Source organism: Mchenga conophoros, linkage group LG11, assembly GCF_057382185.1.
Source record: "Mchenga conophoros isolate Kocher_MC1m ecotype Shallow Benthic linkage group LG11, M_conophoros_male_GT1.1, whole genome shotgun sequence".
NCBI lineage: Eukaryota > Metazoa > Chordata > Actinopteri > Cichliformes > Cichlidae > Mchenga > Mchenga conophoros.
The window spans coordinates 35,384,090-35,403,700 of record NC_140536.1 but is presented as its reverse complement, the minus strand read 5'-3'; the positions used below and the strand labels follow the sequence as shown (position 1 = coordinate 35,403,700).

The 19,611-nt window shown below is 41.9% G+C and overlaps 2 protein-coding genes across 2 annotated transcripts in view; one reads left to right on the top strand and one right to left on the bottom strand.

Moving 5' to 3' along the window:
* The window catches only part of sv2a (synaptic vesicle glycoprotein 2A), a 47,154-nt gene extending 36,349 nt beyond the window's left edge, over positions 1–10,805 (bottom strand). The window contains exon 1 of the mRNA XM_085292652.1: positions 10,648–10,805. The gene's annotated coding sequence lies outside the window, so the exon portion shown is untranslated. The remainder of the gene's footprint in view (positions 1–10,647) is intronic.
* A 5,614-nt stretch (positions 10,806–16,419) lies between these two features.
* Positions 16,420–19,593, top strand: LOC146564856 (uncharacterized). The gene is made up of 2 exons (XM_085292651.1): positions 16,420–16,775; positions 18,680–19,593. Exons 1-2 carry the CDS (start codon positions 16,693–16,695, stop codon positions 19,026–19,028), a joined length of 432 nt encoding a protein of 143 aa, XP_085148777.1. The 5' UTR covers positions 16,420–16,692; the 3' UTR covers positions 19,029–19,593.
* Positions 19,594–19,611: the final 18 nt, after the last annotated feature.

The following is a 19,611-nucleotide window of genomic DNA, read 5'->3' as shown; positions in this document are numbered from 1 at the left end:
GTGATCATTAATCTGTTTTGTTGCAGCTATCCATATAACCGGTGGTATTTTAAACTGTAAGCCTCACTGATATTCCTTTCAAAGAGCACTGGAGATTCCCATCTGCCACTAAATTAGTCTAAATGATGAGGCACTTCTATCGACAGCAGCGTATAACCACCATTCATAACGCTCGCTGATGGCCCTGAGCTTTCAACAGTTACTCTTTCATACAGAGAAAAAAAATCCAAAGCATCTGTTAAACTGAGCTAATAAAATGGATGTTGTCATTGACACCAGGCTGTGGCACGCACTGATAAGAATGAGACATTTTATTTTGTGGAAATCCAAGACCCACTTAGCAGCAGACAGGTTTCGGCCCAGAAAAAGATAAGCAGTGGTGTGCTGAGAGGAGATGGATGAGGTAGAAGAAACCAATGCAGAGTTCATCGCGCAGCAGCATCACCCTTAAACCACTTTATAAAACAACACTGAAAACATCATCTGAACAGACTGGCTTCGATCAGATCCCATCACACTTGACACACATGTTACACAAGTGAAAAAGAATATTGAGCACACAGATCACTGCTATTAAGCGTTGATCTCAGAACCACCCAGATAGAGGCTGAAAATTGGCCATTATAAACCAAAGACTGGTGTGGGACAAAGTTCAGACCATGTCAGAAAGTTATTGATGTCCATCTCACAATGTGATCGCAGCTGCAGCCTACTGCAGTGAGTTGCCCTCGGCTCTTTGGAGAGCATCTTTGCAACAGTTTGTTTTGGTTTCCTGAACCACAGCTTCACTGGTTGGTTTGTTCTCATCAATCAGCAGCTGTTTATGACAAGTGTTGTCATACTCTTCAACCTGATACAATAAACCACCTGATCGTCCTCTCCACCCAGACAGGACTGGGCTTTTTAGGCTCTGCACTGTGTTCGTTAGTGACCTGAGAAGGATTCATATATCAAGCCCCCAATTAGGTTGTGCACTGCCAATGCAAACTGATTATTGGCACCAGAATTTACATGAATAAGTGAGTTTATAGGATAAAGTGAAAGACAACAAGAGGTCATAAAACTCAGTGGGACAAGTGCAGTGCAATTTAGACAATGAAGCACATGCAACACTCACTGCAAAGCCGTGTGTTTTCCAGAGTCACATAACGTAACACCCCCCACCCTTCACTGCACATTGTTAATTACCTGTCGTCATCAACACGTAAACCTTCACCTGCACTCACCACACCTCTCTGTCCTGCTTCTAAAACACGACAATCCTATAACCTGAAAGGTTAGCTGTCCCATCATCTCTCCACTTGAGTGGTGAAATGATTGCAGAGTTATTACTGAAGATCAAAACTTCTTTAAAAAAAAAAACTACCCTCACCAGCATTTATGTTACTTGTTGCACAGCTTGCACAATGCACAATATGGCAATCCATGCAAAATATAACAGTCATTACATTAAAAGGTAAAAACTTGCAACGATTTTTGCAACTTATTATAAAAAGCTAACCAACATGAACCCAGTAAATATTCATAATTATTACCCAAGCTCTTATTGACACACTGAATTTTGTTGCGCATTTGACAGCACAGACGCAGTAATTAGCAAGCGTGACAGAGACGAGCCTGAGTGATGAGAGCTTCTCTGTGAATCGCTGCAAATGTTTGTACGTAGAGGTGAGCCTTAGAGAGCTGAAAGCCTTTTCCACATCTGACCTTAAGTGAGTGATCCAGGTGGGATCAGATCGCCCCCCACATCCAAGTTAATGTCAGTTACGAGCAGAGTCAGAGTGATTAAAAAAAAGCAGTGTGAAAAAGCCAAAGACGGCCCAGTGGTAATTCCTGCAAGCTGCAGATGGCTGGTAATGTCATGCACTGAATTCATTCCTCCTGACATCTTTGATTTCATGCTGTGACGCACGTAGTGAATATTCTCCTCTGATTGTCCCTGTGGCTCAGCACATCTTGATCAAGATGACATGCTGATAGATAGAAAAAGATTCATTCCAGAATCAAAAAGACATTAAATCGGCTTAAAATTAATATAATTTTCAGTGTATTTCACAATATTGTGTACCTTTCACGGGCTGGCCTTCAAATTACACATCACATTCTCAATCCGTGGTGTTAATAGACTGAGGGGGTGTCTGAGGTTGTGGTGTCAAATTCATTGGTACCAAGGTATTTTAGGACAAACCTTTCAGTTTCTTGGCAACAACAAGCACTGCAATCATCATGATGCCAGGTAAGTTGCTGTCACAATCCCCTCTGAAGTCAACACAAGTAGAACTAAAGCCAAGGCCTTTCATCAAGGCGACTCAGGCGTTATAACTGCTTTTCAGTGGTGCTTTCTCACACCCAGCTTTCAGTCCAGTTTCCTGTGCCCTTCCATCATTTGCTGGACACTTTTTCTTTATAATCAACACTGGAAAATAAGGGGAAACAGGTCTAATCTAACTAATTATTCACAGCCCATTAAGATGCACATAAAATCCTCCCGAGCACACAGACATCTGTGTGTTCATTCTCAGCCTACTGATATCTCAGATACATACAGTCTTTTCTGCTCTCTTGAGTGCATCGGGAGCATTGCATTCTGGGTGGGGTCAGTAAGGTCCACCCACCCCCTCCCAAATACTCAGTCAACAACCACCAATGCTCATAATAAAGCACGGTCTCCGCTGCCATTATGAGCTCAGACCACAGGAGGAGATTACATTCAGCCACGGGTTCATTTCATATCAGCTCACTAAAGTGGAAAAGCGAGACGTGCCAGCTGACTGTCTATATACTGTATGTGTTTCACTGGCTGTGGGAGGCTGTACAAACAGAGCAGTTATGAAAATCTAAAGACAGTTTATGGGAAAAATAAGTGGGGATGGCGCTGATAGTCTAATGTTGCCTTTTTATCCAAGTTATTTTGTTTTTATTGTGTTTCCCCATTGTTCACCTTGTCCATGTCGCTTGTGTTTCTTTGTCTGTGTCTCTGATATTCACCATACTTCCTGTTTCCGTTTTGGCACCAGCTCTCTTTCTGTGTCTCTGTTTGCTTTGCTTTGGAGGTTTTCCCTCCTTGTAATCACCTGCCCCGCACTTACGAGTTTCCCCTGTTTGAATGTGTCTCACCTGAGTCCAATTAGCCAATCAACCTGCAAACTGGCACACTTTTGATGAGCTGCCATTTTTAAGAGCTGTCACTTTTTTTTCAGCATCAAAGGTTGCTGCTTAATCTGAATCTTCTAGATTTAAATAAAGAAGCTTGCCTTAAAGGTAAAACACTTTTCCCAGAACAATAATGTGTTAAATCTGTAAGCTGTATTGGTACAGTTACCCAGAGATAATGACAACTGTAACTGCCCTGACCCACCAACTCCATTTAATCATCACTCATAAATAAGATCTTACTACAAATGATATAAAGCTCCTCATTAAACTGACTCGTTTTTTGTTTAAAGTGATTTATATTGGCTAATTTTTTATTCATTCTACGGGTCTGATATCATCAACATTAATATCTGCCACTAATAATAATCCTCATGTATGTGTTTTTGTCCCCTGCTTGTAAAAGTCACTGAAATGCCCTGTAGTCTTAAGCAGGGTGAGCTGGAACAATCTGCATTGTTTTGAAGGTGTTGCACACAAACACACTGGCTTTTACTCATCAGCCTGCTCCAGCCAATCTTCCTCAGGCAGCTTCACCCGGCATTTTTCATCCTTCCTCATTCATCATTTTTCTATCAGCTAGCCTAGTCTAAGCATCCAGGGAACTCCAGCTGAGACCATGTGAATATTCCATCAATTATTCATGTCTTGTTTTCTGGCCACAAGGACAGAGGTGCCTGATTCGGCTCGTCCCTCAGGAGTGATGTATTGGTGCGATAAACCACTTCTCACCATCTCTGTCCAGTTCCTGCTTTTTCATCCGCACCAGCCGCACTGAGACATCTGCACAGGGTCACACAGGAAGTGACAGCTATTCAGCTGCACCACGTTCCTGCATGGCCTCGGGCCCATCCAGGGTAAAGCCATAAGAGGAGGGTGCGATGTTTGGTTGGTATAGACTGACTAGATTGCACCCCCATCCCAAAGCTAGGTTGTGCATGCACAATTCCCCTCTGGGAGAATCTGCAGCCCAACTAACATGACTCACATCACTGCTCCCTGCTCAGTGTGCACCGTCACCCTGGTGGCACCAAAGTGGCTAGCAACACCGTGTCAAACACTGTGACGTCAGCTCTCTGCATCCATTTTGGCTTTCCACGCTGCAAAATGGACTGAAGAGGAGTCAGACCCAGGGCAGCTGCAGAGGTTCAGCTCAATTCCTGAAAAAGCTGTGTGGACAACATGAACATATTACAGCAGCTCACTTTAATGTCATTTTAGTTCATTAGTATTCAGCACTGGTGCACCGTCTCCACAAGTCCACTGCAGTTTCAGTGCAGCTGAATGTGTGTTTGTTAGAAACTGACAAATATGTACAAATATGTGTCAGTTACAGCGAATTAAGCATTAATGACACGATAAGCTAGAAGTCTACAACCATAACGACAGCTCGGTGGGGGGTTACAAAGACACACTGCAGTATTATACTGCCAGAGTCAAAAGCAGATTTCCATCTGCAGTATATCTGTCAGCATGTGTCTGCTTTCAAACTTCAACGACTTTCCATATGTGGAAACTCTGATGCAGGGAAAGCAGCACAGAACAGAGCCGCTATTATCACAATAAACACAAGCGGGATTCAGACACAAACTGCATGGAAGTGCGAGCTGGGGTGAGCGCGGGTTACAGATGTACTCTATATAAGATCTTCCAGTTGAATGAGTAGAGGAGTATCAGCACCCCTGATTTGGGGGGATAAAGTGAAATGTGGTAGGGTTTAACTTGATGGCCTTGAAGAACGAATGATATGTTCACTTATTGGACTTATTTATAAAGTGCTGGGTGGAAAGTTGTGAGATTTATCCTCTGTGGGTAATAACTGAGATATTTAATCCTGGATATACAGCTGGTGCAACTCAGTCAGACACATCACAATCACATCCAGCTACACAGAGCAGATGAAAAGGACAGGAAACAGAATAAAGAACCTGCTCGGTTTTCAAAATAAGAGACCTACTGCACATTAAATGCCCCACTTGCCAGCGTGATTGTAAGCGGTGCAAGGAGGGATGAAAACTGCACTGGAGGTGCAAATAACACAGTCATTGATTTGATGCAGTGGTGTGAAAAAGTGTTTGCCTCCTTCCTGATTTCCCAGCATTTTACATATTTGTCACACTCACATTTTAATATTAGACAAAGATAACCTGAGTAACCAAACCTACCTGGTCCTGTGTGAAAAAGTAATTGCACCTCTTGTTAAATGGTGAATTAACTGTGATTGACCACATTTTTTTGTTCAGTTTCCATAAATACACTCGGGCCTGATTACTGGCAGACCTGTTGGAATCACTTGAGAAATCACTTAACTAGAACCTGTCTGATAAAGTAAAGCGGGCTAAAATATCTCAAACAGCAACACATCGAGCCACAATCTAAAGAAACACTTGAGAAACAAAGCCGCTGAAATCTATCAGTCCGGGAAGGGTAACAGAGCCATTTCTGAGGCTTTGGGACTCCACTTAACCAGGGTGAGAGCCACAAGCTGAGAAAACTTAGAACAGTGGTGAAGCTTCTGAGGAGTGACCGAGGACTGCAGCGACGACTCATCCAAGAGGTCAAAAAAGAACCACAGACTTCACATGTCTCAGTTAAGGTCAGAGCTCATTATTCAACATAAGAAAGAGACCGGGCAAAAATGACCTCCATGGAAGAGTTCAAGAAGAAAACCACTACTGACCAAAAAAAACACAAAGGCTTGTCTCACATTTGCCAAAAAACATCTTGGAAAATATCCAAAGATGAGGTTTTGGAAGGTTTGAGTCCCACTGCATCATACCAAGAGGAACTGGAAGAGCCACTGTCCGTAGGGTGAGGTGGGGTGGGGGGTTTGTTTCACAATATGACCATGATGAGCCTCTGAGCAGGCAGTCTTGAAGAAATTGAAATGATAAAATATGATAAGATGGAATTCTTTTCGAGAAGGATGAAAACATCCTTGGAACAGGTGAATGAAAACTAAGTGCACTCAACGTTACACCATCACTTAGGAAGCTCTGCAAGGGGGTGGTAAAAAGTTGGAGTTCCTAAGGTTTCATTTACCCAATGCTATTTAAATAAGGGTCATAATATCCAGCCCTATAGCTGGGGAACATGTGGCTGTGCTGAAGATAATTTAGGCTGGAAGGCAGTGTGAGAACAAGCAGTTATAAAGAAGTAAGTATGAAGGTATAATCAGAGGTCACAGAAAAGTAAATATTTGGGAACAGGATGCAACCATGACAACCAAAAGCACATGTCGTAATAGCAAGTGACCTTCAAAAGAGAATATTTGTTAGATGATCATTACATCAGTGATGATCTTAGAAAGAAGAAAAATGACACCTCTGGAGTCCGTGGCCCCTGGGGTCTAGACGTTTGCATGCTTACGCTTTAGAATCCAGTGACAAGAACTCTGCATCATCCTTGTGAAGGTGCGCATTGTGGAGTTCTGCTCCAGCAGGATGCCGTACCGTGGCTGGAGCTAAAGTCTTCCCAACACCCAAGAATATGCTGCAGGGATTACACAAGGAGGCTATAAAGCTGCTGTAGGCCAAACTCAGCATGTAGATATCATTAGCAGTGCACTTTGCAGATACTCTGCTGTAGCTCTTCTCTCCCAGTGAACAATGGGTGCAATGTTTTTTCATGCTTGTGTGAATTAGATTGTTGCCACTACAAGCTTTGCTCTTGGGTCCCTGCACATGAAAGGTATTTGTGTAAAACTGGAGCAGCAAACAGTTTCATCTCATAACAGAGCATGTTTTATTCTACTGGACACAGTATTTATAGTAGCAAGAGGAAAGAAGAAGAGGTGCTAAATTACAGCGTCCATGGTTTCTTCATAATCTGCTTCATAATCCTTCCATGTATTCCAATAAGTCAAATATTACAGTGGAGAAGATCTGAACTAACACTTTCAGTGATACAAAGGCAAATAAATCAAAACTAAATGAAGAAACACAAAATATTCATATCAATATTTTGTGAGGAACCAAAAGTTATTTTTTTAATTATTACAGTTATGGTCAGTACTGGTACATAACAATAACTATATATTTACCTGGAGGCAGAAGATGATTAGTTAGCTGAGAATTTCCTCCAGGATTATTTTTATTGCTTCAAAATATACGCAGCACCGGTAAAGCTTGCTAATTCTCAGTATATCTGCTTAATCCACACTCACAAGGTAATAATACCAGGCTGTGTTTATGAGGATCAGCACTGTTGCCTCAAAGGACACGATCCTGGGATCAAACCAGAGACCGTTTATAACAGACGCATGTAGTCACCACGACGTCTCTTATTGGTTGGTGAAGCCCTGTGAATCCTCGAGCTGATGGCTTTCCCCATTGCCATGTTGCTGTTTTGAAACTAGACTTGAAACTGAAAAGTCATTAGCTAATGAGGATTCCCTCTCTTATCCTCTAATCTTTCTGGTCTTTCTTTATTATTTTGCAGATCCCTTACTGTATGTGGAGGTCAGAACATAAGGGAACTGAGACCCATTTTCCTGTAAATTTCCATACAACATGATGACTTGCCCCCCTGCTGGGATTATAAAGAACACAGGTTTATCTCCACTACTCGCTGTGCTTTTGTGTGTTTCCTCCAGCACTTCTGGTTTCTGCCACAATGAAAACATGCTCAGTCATTGTGACCTTGACCAAGTCACTGGCGTCCCTGGGTACTGTACACTGGCTTCCCACAGCCTCTAATGATTGTAATGGATTAAATTCCCACAAAGACCAATAAAGTATATCATATTTCTACTCTGTGCTTCCCTTTCTGTCTGAGAACAAAACACAGGAATGACTAAAAGAGCGCTTCTTTTAAAAATTGTTTTTTTTATCCGAAATTTATAGAAATAAACCAGCAGGTTTGAGGTAATAGAAAAAGCTAGTAGAATTTCAGTGACAGAAATATTTCATTCTAAAATATGCAGTCACGTCTGTAAAATCATGTAATAATTAGTCTGATTTATTACTATTGAGTCGCTCAGTCTTTCCAGAGACAGGTATGAATAAATTCAACCTGTGAAATAATTTTTATGATGGAAGGTTTGGAACTTTTACTCTAAGATTTATTACCACCAATCATTTATTACATAACTCCATACTGTATATCAAAAATGAAAAAATAAAAGAGCTTCTGAAGGCTAATTAAAAGCAGAAGAGACAATATTGGTTCTGGCCGATAACAAACAAATGCACTTTCAGTTGTTAATGGAGAGTTATGTGCTTGACATTAATTGCTGCTTGAACTCCCCCCACCACCATGTGGAGATGAGGGAAAAGGCCATCGATTATCTTTCACCCTTGCAGTAAATCTTCAGCAGGGAGTAGTGTCTCAGCAGCAGCAGCATCACGAGCCAAGAGCTGATCTGTCTGGAGAAGCCATGAAGCGTTTCACTGAAGTGGTGGAACAGCTGTGCTAATTGCTGAACTTTACAACACCCGGATGGAGAAGTTGACAGGTGTGTAGTTGTGTTCCACACTGCCGCAGACAGTCATACCTACTTATTTAATGCATTTTTTCAGCCATTATGCAAATATATCCGGCACCACCACCCCCAGCTGCAGGGAGAGGCGAGTTGTAACTTGTGACGAGGCTAATCTCAGCGGACACACCGGAGCACGGCCCAATCAGCAGGGGTAGCGCAGGCACAAAATGAGAACACCAAACAGAGCAGCTCCCTTTGCTCCTTTGGATCGAGCTTAGCAAACACCTTCACCTGCACCTCAGCCTGTTTTTATAGAGCCTTGAGTGATGCTTCGGTGTATAAACTATACAAAATCTTGATAGGCTTTTATAAATTCTGTCAAATCTTTTGAAAAATTCAGAAAACAGCCAAATTACCCATTTAGAGATTAAGATTGTTTACATTCTGACATTTTTTTAATCAGTCTTTTGTTTGGAAAATGTCAGAATGTAATCTTACACCATAAATAAAGGAAGCAAGTGTTATCTTATGTATTTGATTCCTGGTGCCTACCAAAATCATCTAATAATGTTTGAAGCAATCATTTTCTGTTGCATATCTGCAACAACAGCCAGGTTGTTTGAGGGAGTATATATTATTCTAGGTCTTAAAATTACAATATAAAGCACCTCGAGGTGACTGTTTTTGTGATTTGGTGCTATATAATTAAAACTGAATTGAATTTGACTTTGGATTTGACTGCAGTAGTTGGATTGGGCCTCTCTGCCTAGAAATGTAAGCATGGTTCATCCCCTCCTGGTGCTTCAGTGGAAACACCCATACCTGCAGGTCCAAAGCATCTGCATGCAGAACAAGCTGCACTGGATGAAAACTGCACACAGAAGACACATTTCCTGAAGAATAAACTGGTCGTCATTGGATGTCAGATACATGAAAGACAAATTATAGATCCTGTAACAAGCACTGTGTTTCGAGCCTAAATAGGGGGATAAATATTTACATTTTTTAAGTGCTGTCAGTAATCCTGTATGTTTGAAACAGTATCTGCAACCCCTCCTGTTGGCTGGATGCATAAATAGCTCAGAAGCTGACTGAGCTGCAGTGATGGCTGCCGCAGGGACAAGACATCACACATGCAAAGTTGTAAAATGCATCATCTACGATAAACAAATCACTAATTTGTTTTCCCGCATCCATTAACTGCAATATTCCGCCTTCAAAACGCAGTTTACAGCATTTTGTGGCCATGAACACCAAACAGCATCCTCTCAGAGAAGAGTCCTCTCAGCACCGCTGACACAAACCACCGCAAAGCAAAACCACAGAGGAAAGCAGAAAAAAAATGCCCATCACTCTTTCTCCGTCACGTTCTTCCCGCTGGGTTTCTACAAGGTCATTCTGGTGCACGACGCAGCGCACGAAACCCCGGCCACACGGGCACCTTTGAGCTGATCGCACAAATTAAACGTAACTCAAGCTCGGAAACTTTCTAAATAGTGAGAGAAGAGTGCAGCTGGTTTAAGGTGGCACATTTGTGACCGTGTAGTGGTAGCGGAAGGCGGAACAGGAGAGGCAGGAAGGGCAAGGGCATTGGTGCCAACAACACCGCTAATTAGACTGGAGCAGTGATTTGAAGCTGGTCTTCTTTACTGTTCAAAGGTAATAAAATATAACCTCATATCTGCTCCTATCCTTCTCTTCATGTCTGAAATCTGTGCGCCGGGACGGATGAAGACGAGAATGGCTCTTAGCGCACAAGACCTGCCCGCAGGAACAAGAGCGGACGGCGCCTTTTACTCCCAAATTAGCCTTAATTTCTCTCCAGCTGTAATGTTTCTTATTAATTCTCTGCGTAATATTGACTGTCTTTGGATGCATGTGTAGGGGTCAACGCATTGCGCAGCGCAGGCCTATAAACTCGTGTTTTAGTGGAAAATAGATCTCGATTTGTGTCAGAAATACACGGATATTCCCGAATGTCATTCGCCTTTGGGAACAACGCAGTTATGAAAATTAAAGAAGTGACGCAAAGACAAAATGATCTGATCAGAGCAGATTATTCATTTTCTTACCTTACTGGGAGGTTTTAGGGTGACCGGGATTTTCAGCGCAAGGAAGTCACCCCGACTATTGGAAGCAAAAAAAGGTCCTGTGCGATCCTGTGATGTACGCTGACGTAGTAGCAAAGAGCTGCACTCTCCTCCTCCCCTCCTCCAGCCCCTTCACTTACTACACAGCATCCTTCTTAGATGGAGACACCGCCCCCTCTGCTTCCTCCCCCTCCTGCTCCCTGTGCTCCCATCTCTCTTACAGCAGGCACCATTCCTCTGACGAACCAGAGGGGGGTCGCTGGTTTGTAAATGAGGAAGTGAAGTGAAGGTGATTCATTTTTCTGCCCTGTGATTCAACCGTTGGTGAGTTTGAATACTGTGAAGTCACTCTGGACGCGCACATTCAGGTAGAAAACGCGCTCTTGTCGCTCGTGATCAGTGGAGCTCGCTCAGACTGTCATTTGGTCCATATGCCCCAAATGGTTGGTGCAATGAAGTGTGCAAGACGAGCCTCTCCTTGCACGTGTTCGGGCTCGTGCCTGTAATTGGCTGTGTTAAAAAAGTGTGGGTGATGACAAGGATGCGTCAATAGGAAACCTTTTGGTTTTAATATTGTGAGGATGTGATACATTTTTACAAGGAATCTCAAAGGAATTCAGAATCCCAGTTTTGGAAACTGCAGACCGTTCAATGCAGGAATATACTGCACATTTGTAGCTGTAAAAAAATCAGGTTATTACTGGAGATAGTATATTTTTATATTAGTGTTTTTATGTTATTTATTGGCAGCCGGGTCCTTACTGTGTGGAGTTTAAATATTCTCAGTGTGCCTGGCTGTGGGTTCTCTCCGGACACTCCAGCAGTCCAAAGCCATGTTACTGTAGGTTAACTGGTGATTCTAAATCGGCCACAGTTGTGAATGGTTGTCTCTCTTGTCGTGTGTGTGGTCTTCTGCTGCTGTAGTTCTTCTGCTTCAAGGTGCTAGATGCTCTTCTGCATACCCTGATTTGGCCGTTCTTCTCTGACATCTGGCATTTACACCCAGAGGACTGACACGCTGTAAACTAGAGATGTATGTGTGGGAAAATCCACGCACACCAGACCAATAAACATGCTACCTTAAAAGTCACTGAAATCACTTTTCTTTCTCATTCTGATGCTCAGCTTGAACTTTAATGTGTCATCTTAACCATTCTACGTGAATGCATCTATTGCATTACAACCATGTGATTGGCTGATCATATATTTGCATTAATGAGCCGTTGAACAGGTGTAACTAATGAAGCACACCTAATGAATTATGGTCCGTTTGATATGGTGTTTATTTTTGATAGAATTTCCCATGACCCCCCTCCCGACTGGTTCTTGGAATGTTCTTGTACCACCCCATTTTTAAAAAATCCTGGAAACACCCCAGCTTAGGATACTATCACCTTGACTCTGAGTGGTCTAAAATCATGCCTGCTCTCTCTGTGCGTAACACCCCCACTGTGCCTTCAGTGCTTCTGACTTCCTGTCAGATTTTCACTGACGCTGCAGCTGTGGTCTGATTGTCATCAGGAGCATTCAGATCAGATGTGGCCTTTCATTTGGCTTCAGGCTTTCAGCTGCTGTTGTCTGTTTGGGTCATCTATTGATCAGATTGGAATAAAGAGCTGCTATCTGCCAGCACCAGTCCCTCCTCCTCCTGCTAATGCTGATAGTAGAGGGTGATGAAACTGTGCGAAGCCTTACAATATTAGAAAAAGAATCCCATCTTATTATCACTTATGAACAGCACTTTGTACAAGGAGAGCTCCCTCAAAAAAAAAAACCTCTGGCAGAATTAGGCTCAGGGAGGAGCAGCCATCTGCCACGACAGGCTGGGTAATGAGGAAGAAGAGAGAGAGGAAAAGAGGAGCAGAGAGACCATCAACAGCAAACAGGACAAACTAGCAACTGCAGGAGAGAGAAGGCAAAAGTTAATGACACACGGTACTGGCCTCTGAACACATGCAGTGTGAACGAATGGGAGTGGACGAGAAGTGCTAAGTGCATCATGGGAAGTCCCCTAGCTGTCTGAGAGCCTGTAGCAGCTCACCTGACTTTATTCTTCAGTGCTTCCTTTTATACCTTCTTTAGCAGAGGATACACTGGGATCGTCCTTTATGAGGAGCAAATGCCATCCCATAATTCATAGTGACGGCCCATCCAACCATTTGTGAAAACAGTGAACGCTGACAAAGTGGCGCTCATCACCTAAATGTTAATTATAATTGAATTTTTTTTTGCTCAATAAAAAAATAAATAAATAAAATAAATAATTGAATTTTTAATTTCATCCCTAAAGCTGCTAAAATATTTGTAAATTTCAAGAACAAACTCTGAATGTGGCTGAATGAACAATGTAGATTTATATCAGCTCTCTAAATCTAGTGAACTATTAACTGATATCAAAGTGAATTCAAGGTTTTGTATAATTTGGTTTGAATTATTAAGGTCCCTTGTTGTACGGCAACTTTTAAGGTTACCTGGGATAAGAGATGGATGGTGGGTTAGATGGCATTTTGGACAGAAATCCCAAACAATGAGAAGGAAAAGTTGCACTGGCTTACTATCCAGCAGATATGGGACAGATTTACCAAGCAGTGTAAATTATTGTGATGCTGCAGTCGCAGGGTGATCTAGTAACAGTGCACTACTACTTGATATACAAAGACCCCGCAAGTCCACTTCAGTAATAACCAGCATTCTGCTAAAAGCAGAACAAATTAGAGGCTCAAACACCATCAGACCTGATGAGGAAGAGACTGATGTAGGCCTACTAAACAAAATAATCCAGTGTAAGCTCAGGTTTTAGGAATGTTTTTCTCTCTAAAAACAGCAAAGCAGCCCAGATCAATGAGAGGAAGGATTAGAGAGAAAGCAAAAGTACAACAGAGGAACAGAACTCAGTGGTGCTTGGCTGTAAACCCTCAGCATGAGAACTGAGAGAGGAAGAGTTTTAGGACAGTGCCAAAGTTTTAACACTGCACTCAAATCCATGAATCACCCATCCAAAAGTGACAATTACACACTCATTACTCATAAGATGTTCTCACCTTGGCAAATGATAAACAACCCTAGAAGTCATTATCACAACAACGTCAGGCTTCAGATGTGTTTCTTGTGGTGCAAACAAAAATTTGCACCACAAGAAGATTCGTTTAAATATTCTCCTCTTTCATAGGACATAAGACCGGCCACAGAAATACGTCTGTGCTCAACTTTCAGTGACACTGTGCGCTTTTACAAAATACAGCAGCTTTTTAGGTTAAAAGATGTATTTTCATATCTTAAGAGGACATTGCAGTGAGTAAAATGGGCATTTTGTAGCCCATTTTCTGCACAGTGTAGTTTCAAAACAGTACACATCTGGCATCATGGTGTTAGGGAGCGTAGCATAATGTTGTCCGGTTTCTCAGTGCACCGTTTTATGTCTTTCCTAAATCCTTATGAATTCTCCTACCTGCCTTCCCTTGAGGTCAGTGAGATTTTAAGGAGCTAGGAGGTACTTAATCTCCTGGTCTTAGAGAGGGTTTCTCTCTCTCTCCTGAATCCAGACTGGAAGCTGGTTTCTCAGCAACCTGGTGGCTGAAGGCTCTGCCTACCATTCAGCTTTGGGAAACTCTAGAAGTCACAGTTAAGCCTGCAGACTGCACTTCTGAATATAATACGAAGGCAATGAAGAGAAGTGCATCTATGAGAAAATGGAGCTCTCAGGGAGCCTTTAGGAAATTTACCAGGTTCTCCTAATAATTGTGTTGGACAGAAATGATTACGGACTGACAAAATAAAAGACGAGCTTTATTAACAAAGTCGATCATCACAGTCCAAACAAAGTAACAAAAAAAGCCAAGAAGGTGGCGCAGGCGATGAAATGTGGGACACAGACAACAGATGGAAGGAGGACACACAGAGGGAAAGACAGGACTACATATACACAGAGGGGCAGACAATCGGAAGGAGAGAAAAGGTAGAAAAAAGAAACAGAATTGGACATATATTAGAAAAACTAGCACGCAGTCAGAGACAGGGAACACAAACATCAGGGAACATGACCATACTGTCACAATGGTGGATACTCAAACATGAAGGCCAGCCTTTGAACCAAAGCTCAAATTGCTCTTTTGTCTTCTCCCCCATTTTTTGCAATGAATCCATCACTTATACAGAACAAACCAGTCAAGGCAGATGGCTGCAGCTCTAGAGCATGTGCATGTCCGTGTCTGTCTGCAGCTGATGAATCTAACTGTGTTCAGTTCCATCTTCTTTGCCTGCTGTAACAAAATGCCAGTTCATGTGCGATTTAATTACTGAACAGGATCAAATTTCCTGCACACAGTAACTCAGTCAGGGCCAGTTTAATGTTGTGCTTCTGGCAGCACTTATCTGCAATTCATTACACTAAAAGCTGTATGAATCACTCCAGGAGGAAACACAGACTTTATGCAAGCTTGCACTGGGACTTATGATGAGCGGCCTGGGTAAGACTGCAGCCCTCATCTGTGTGAATATATTGGACCTTGTGTCTACTTTTGAAACCCTTCATTAACCACAGAATGACTCAAACTGTCACAAAGAATTTAAGGGTTTTCTTTCTTTCAGTAGAACTAGAGAACAAGTGTGGTGCTCTAGTTAAAAGTAAGCAGGACAATTGTTATTGGATTATTTTATATTGTTGCCTGAAAACTGATACATTTAAAACTATGAGCAAAATTATTTGGTGGCTCTGAGAAGGAAATGTTAATCACCAGACTCTTAATTTTCTGAGCCTGCACCAACTTGCAACTCTGCATCAGTTTCTGAGGGAGATGTTTTTATTTGTGTAAAGACAAAATAAATTCAGGCACCTGTTTTCTTAAATAATTCCTTTTTATTTCAGAATCTGCAACCAGCAAACGTTTCAAGTGAAACCACAGTTCAGTCGTGATTTTATTTTAATGCATGTGTTGTAATATTGAAAAGGAATTATATAGGTTTTTATAGACCTCCGCTTCATGTTCTGTCTTTGTCGCATCCTGGAGAGGTTCTCCCCCCAAGCCTGCCTCAAATATGAAATATGAAACAACCAGTAACTAAAGTATGACTCATATAGGTTAAGAATAAATATTTGTCGCCATCTGGTGGCCAAATCCTGCAAAACATTACAGTTAAAATGTAGTTTTGTTTAAGTGAAAGAACTGCTGGAGTATTTCTGGAAAAGGGAGATGGTATTCATTGTTAAGAAATCTGAAAAAATGCAAAAACCTGCTGAAAATGTCTAAAAGAACCCAAACAATGAATACCTACATGAACTAAACCGGCAGTGTCATTGCACCACTAAATAAAATGTTAAATTCAAAGAAAAACCTATTTTTAATTAAAAAACTACAGATGTGATCTTTTGTTTAAGATAAATGGATAAAATATCTGAGTTAACAGATAAAAATTATTTGAAGCTTTCAAATACACTGTTCCTGTGAATGTGCACATTTTTAATGTACTGCACAACAAGCTCAATACGGACAAAAATTTATAAACATTTTTATAATGCATAATAAACATAATAAACGCAGCACTTGCAGGCACGTGGGGCTGTTTGCAGATTTGATCTGAGAATGTGTTTTGTTCAGATTTAGCAGCAAGTGCCAGATTACCCGTTTGTTTTATAGCCCGAGGTATTTTGAGGCCATTTCAGTGTCCTGCTCCACTTTGAGCTCATTGGTGAGATCGGGTCAGGCGCGCGTGTGTGTGCCTCTGATTGATGCAAATGAAGCACCTCTTTCTGCGGAGGAGGAGGAAAAGCGAGAGCAGAAAGCAGCGCGCACAGCAGCTTGGAATGAAAGCTGCGCGTTGTTTACGTCCTTTCAGACGCCCGCGGATGGCCATGATGATGATAATGGTGATGAGGACGAACGCGCCTCGTTTTCATTCGTCTGTGTAAAATCGCGTGGAGGGAGAAGGGGGTGGCGCAAGACTGTTTCTATCTCAATTTAAAGAGACTCCGCTTTTAAGGAAAAACATGAAGCTGGGCAGAAAGCAGGTCGATGAAATTTGGATTTTACCATGAGAGGAACCGGCATGGATCTGCTCTGGAGGATCCTTGCAGCCTTCAGCTTCGACTGCTTCAAAGATTCAGCGTCGTCAAGGTGAGCGGTGATTGATCAGCCTGAATTTCATCAGGTTTACAGGACAGCCTCAAATCCACAGAATGCCGCACTCGCTGTTCGTGTTTCGGGGTTTTATGACGTGCTTTTGCAACACAGCCCGATGTTTGAGTCGAATCTGTCCGCTTATTCAATCTGAATTTCAGCACTCTGTCTAATCCTTAATCGTGTACTACTCCCCACACAGGGTCACTGGTGCACAATGTTTTCTCGTAGAGGGCGTTTTAAAATCAGGCTGTGATGATAAATCACATCAGAGTGGGGTTTTTATATACCGTCCTTCACAGTTGTTATGACAACAGGTTTCCAGAATCGCTCCAGCTTTGCCTCCTGAAAGCCAGTTCATGTTACACAACTCGGAAATCCTGCCAGCGACATTTCAAATGAAACCCTGTTTTTCTGCTTGCATTTCCACACTCTGCAGTGAGAAGAAGTCCTAATCTGAGAACCTGAGGTTAACAGGTAGCTGTCCACTCAGGCTGGGAATGAGGCTCAGACGCATTTGTATCAGCACACACTGAAGTTCTTGCACAATCCTCTTAACTCCACCCTAACTGTGACCAAGTCTTGTTTTACCAGTTATTGGTTTTTTCCAAGGAACAAATGTGTGCACAGCAACACCATCTGTGTTCAGCGTGCACCAGAAAAACCTGATCCCATCACACCTGCCGTGTCCTGTTTTCATGGCTTTGACTAGTAATAGTTGTCACCCCCAGACTGTCTTGGTTTAAATAAACCAGCAGCCAAAATATCTACTTATTTGTCCTGTTTTTGTTTTGCCAAGTCCCAAAGAAATTAGGTTTGTCATCAAAGCACCATTTACTTATATCTACAGCTCTTATCTTTCATAAAAACTTGATTGGTTGTCGTGTTTGTTATTTTAACATGAATCCTTCTATTAAGATGGTCAACGAGATGATGTTGTGTGTGAGGCCACAGCTGGGACGCTTGGAATCAAAGGAAAACAACCTGGCTTTACATTATATATATATATATATATATATATATATATATATATATATATATATATATATATATTTCATTAAAATGTTTTTTTGTCATAGTTTTTCAGTATTTCTGGTATGTGTAGTCTAATATATATGCTTGTTTTATTTGGTTTGTTCTGTATAAGAGATGGATTCATTGCAAATTTGGAAAAAAAATTCTGAGTTGGAGATTTTTACTAGTAAAGAGCCATTGAAGAACCATGAAAATTTACATGCATTTATTGTATTAGGGTTGCATTGTATTTAATGATTTATTATTTCTATAAAATGAATTAACATGACTCAGAAACCAGCGCAATCCTGAGTCACTTCTTCAAATGTTTCATTCTACCCTGCAAACAAAGCTAATATTAGAAATGGGAATCATAAAACGGGAACATTTTTTGCATTTATGATGGAAATGTCTTTATTTATCTCAAGAAAAACACATAATTAGACAGGCTCCATTTGAGAAGCTGGAACCAGCAAATATTAGTTCTTTGGCTTGAAAAAGTACAGAATTTAAGCCACTTTGTTGTTGAGTATAATAGTATCAAATATAATAGATGGGATGTCCTCCCCCAGGAGAATCAAAGCTTACTTTTCTTAATTTAAAACAAATTTTGTAACTTTATTTTTTTACCAGTACATGGGGGAATTGTTGTGCAAAGAAAAGCACCAAATCAAGCACCAGTTAGGAAACCTCCATATTTGGGGAATTTCTAAGTGAGGTCTTTGCAGCCTTTGTGTTTTTTATTCTGAGGGGACAAACGTGGGGTCTAAATCTCATCCCTCTGAAATCTACACCTGCGATTTAAACAATCATATTTTATTTTGAACAGCTTGATGCAATGTGTAGTTTTCAGGCTGTCTTCACGTCCTGTTCCCTCTCCCTCTCAGGTCTCCCACTAAGTTGAGCTCCAGCCAAGCCGGCAGCCTGGAGAGCAGCTCCCTGACCAGCTCCCTGTCGCTGGGCCCCGACCTGCCGCACTGCCAGTGTTGCATCTCCTACGAGGCCCGCCTCAAGCGCCTCTCCTGCGGGCATCTTTACTGCGATCCCTGCTGCGATCAGATCGTCAACCTGGCCTTCGAGGACATCGAGGGTCTGTCGGACTACCCCTGCCCCATGTGCAAGTCCATCCGGCAGCTGGGAGGCCTGGGTCCATCTTCCTCCGGGTACTTCAATGGACCCTACAGCATCCTGCAGGAGCAATACACAGGGAAGGAGCACGGCAGCCAGTGGGGGTAAACGTGAAGCCGCTTCACGGGGGTGATGCCGACTCTCTGGACTTCTTAAGCTGTGACCTGATTGATTTTTAAATTCACTGCCATGAAAGCCACCTGTTGACTTTGGAGTCGTGGTCATCCTACTTTATTTCATCTTGCTCTGTTGTTTGTGCTAATCAGGTGAAACGTCTGAGAATGCATGACATTAACATGCATAGATTTAAGTGCCCAAATGCATCTCCATAGACTTCACGACATCATGGAGAGGTTTCCTATCCTATCAGGTTTTCTACTGAGCTCTGAAAAACAGAAATAACCCAAACCCGAGATGAACACAAGCGAACCGGAGTAGATATTTTGTATATTTAACATTTCCTGTCAGAAGACGCTGTTACTCTGAACATTTCCTGTGAAAGTACTGATCATTTTGCACATGATTCTCAAGCCGTTTCACACTGACTGTATGTTTGATGCAGCTGGGTTTGAAATCTCGACTTCACTGTACAGTGCCGTGCTACTTTTAGGTGTTCCAGATCATATTGTAAATATTTATTTTGTTAAAAAATAAAAAGGTTGTGTGAACAGTGTACGAGCACGCCGTGTCA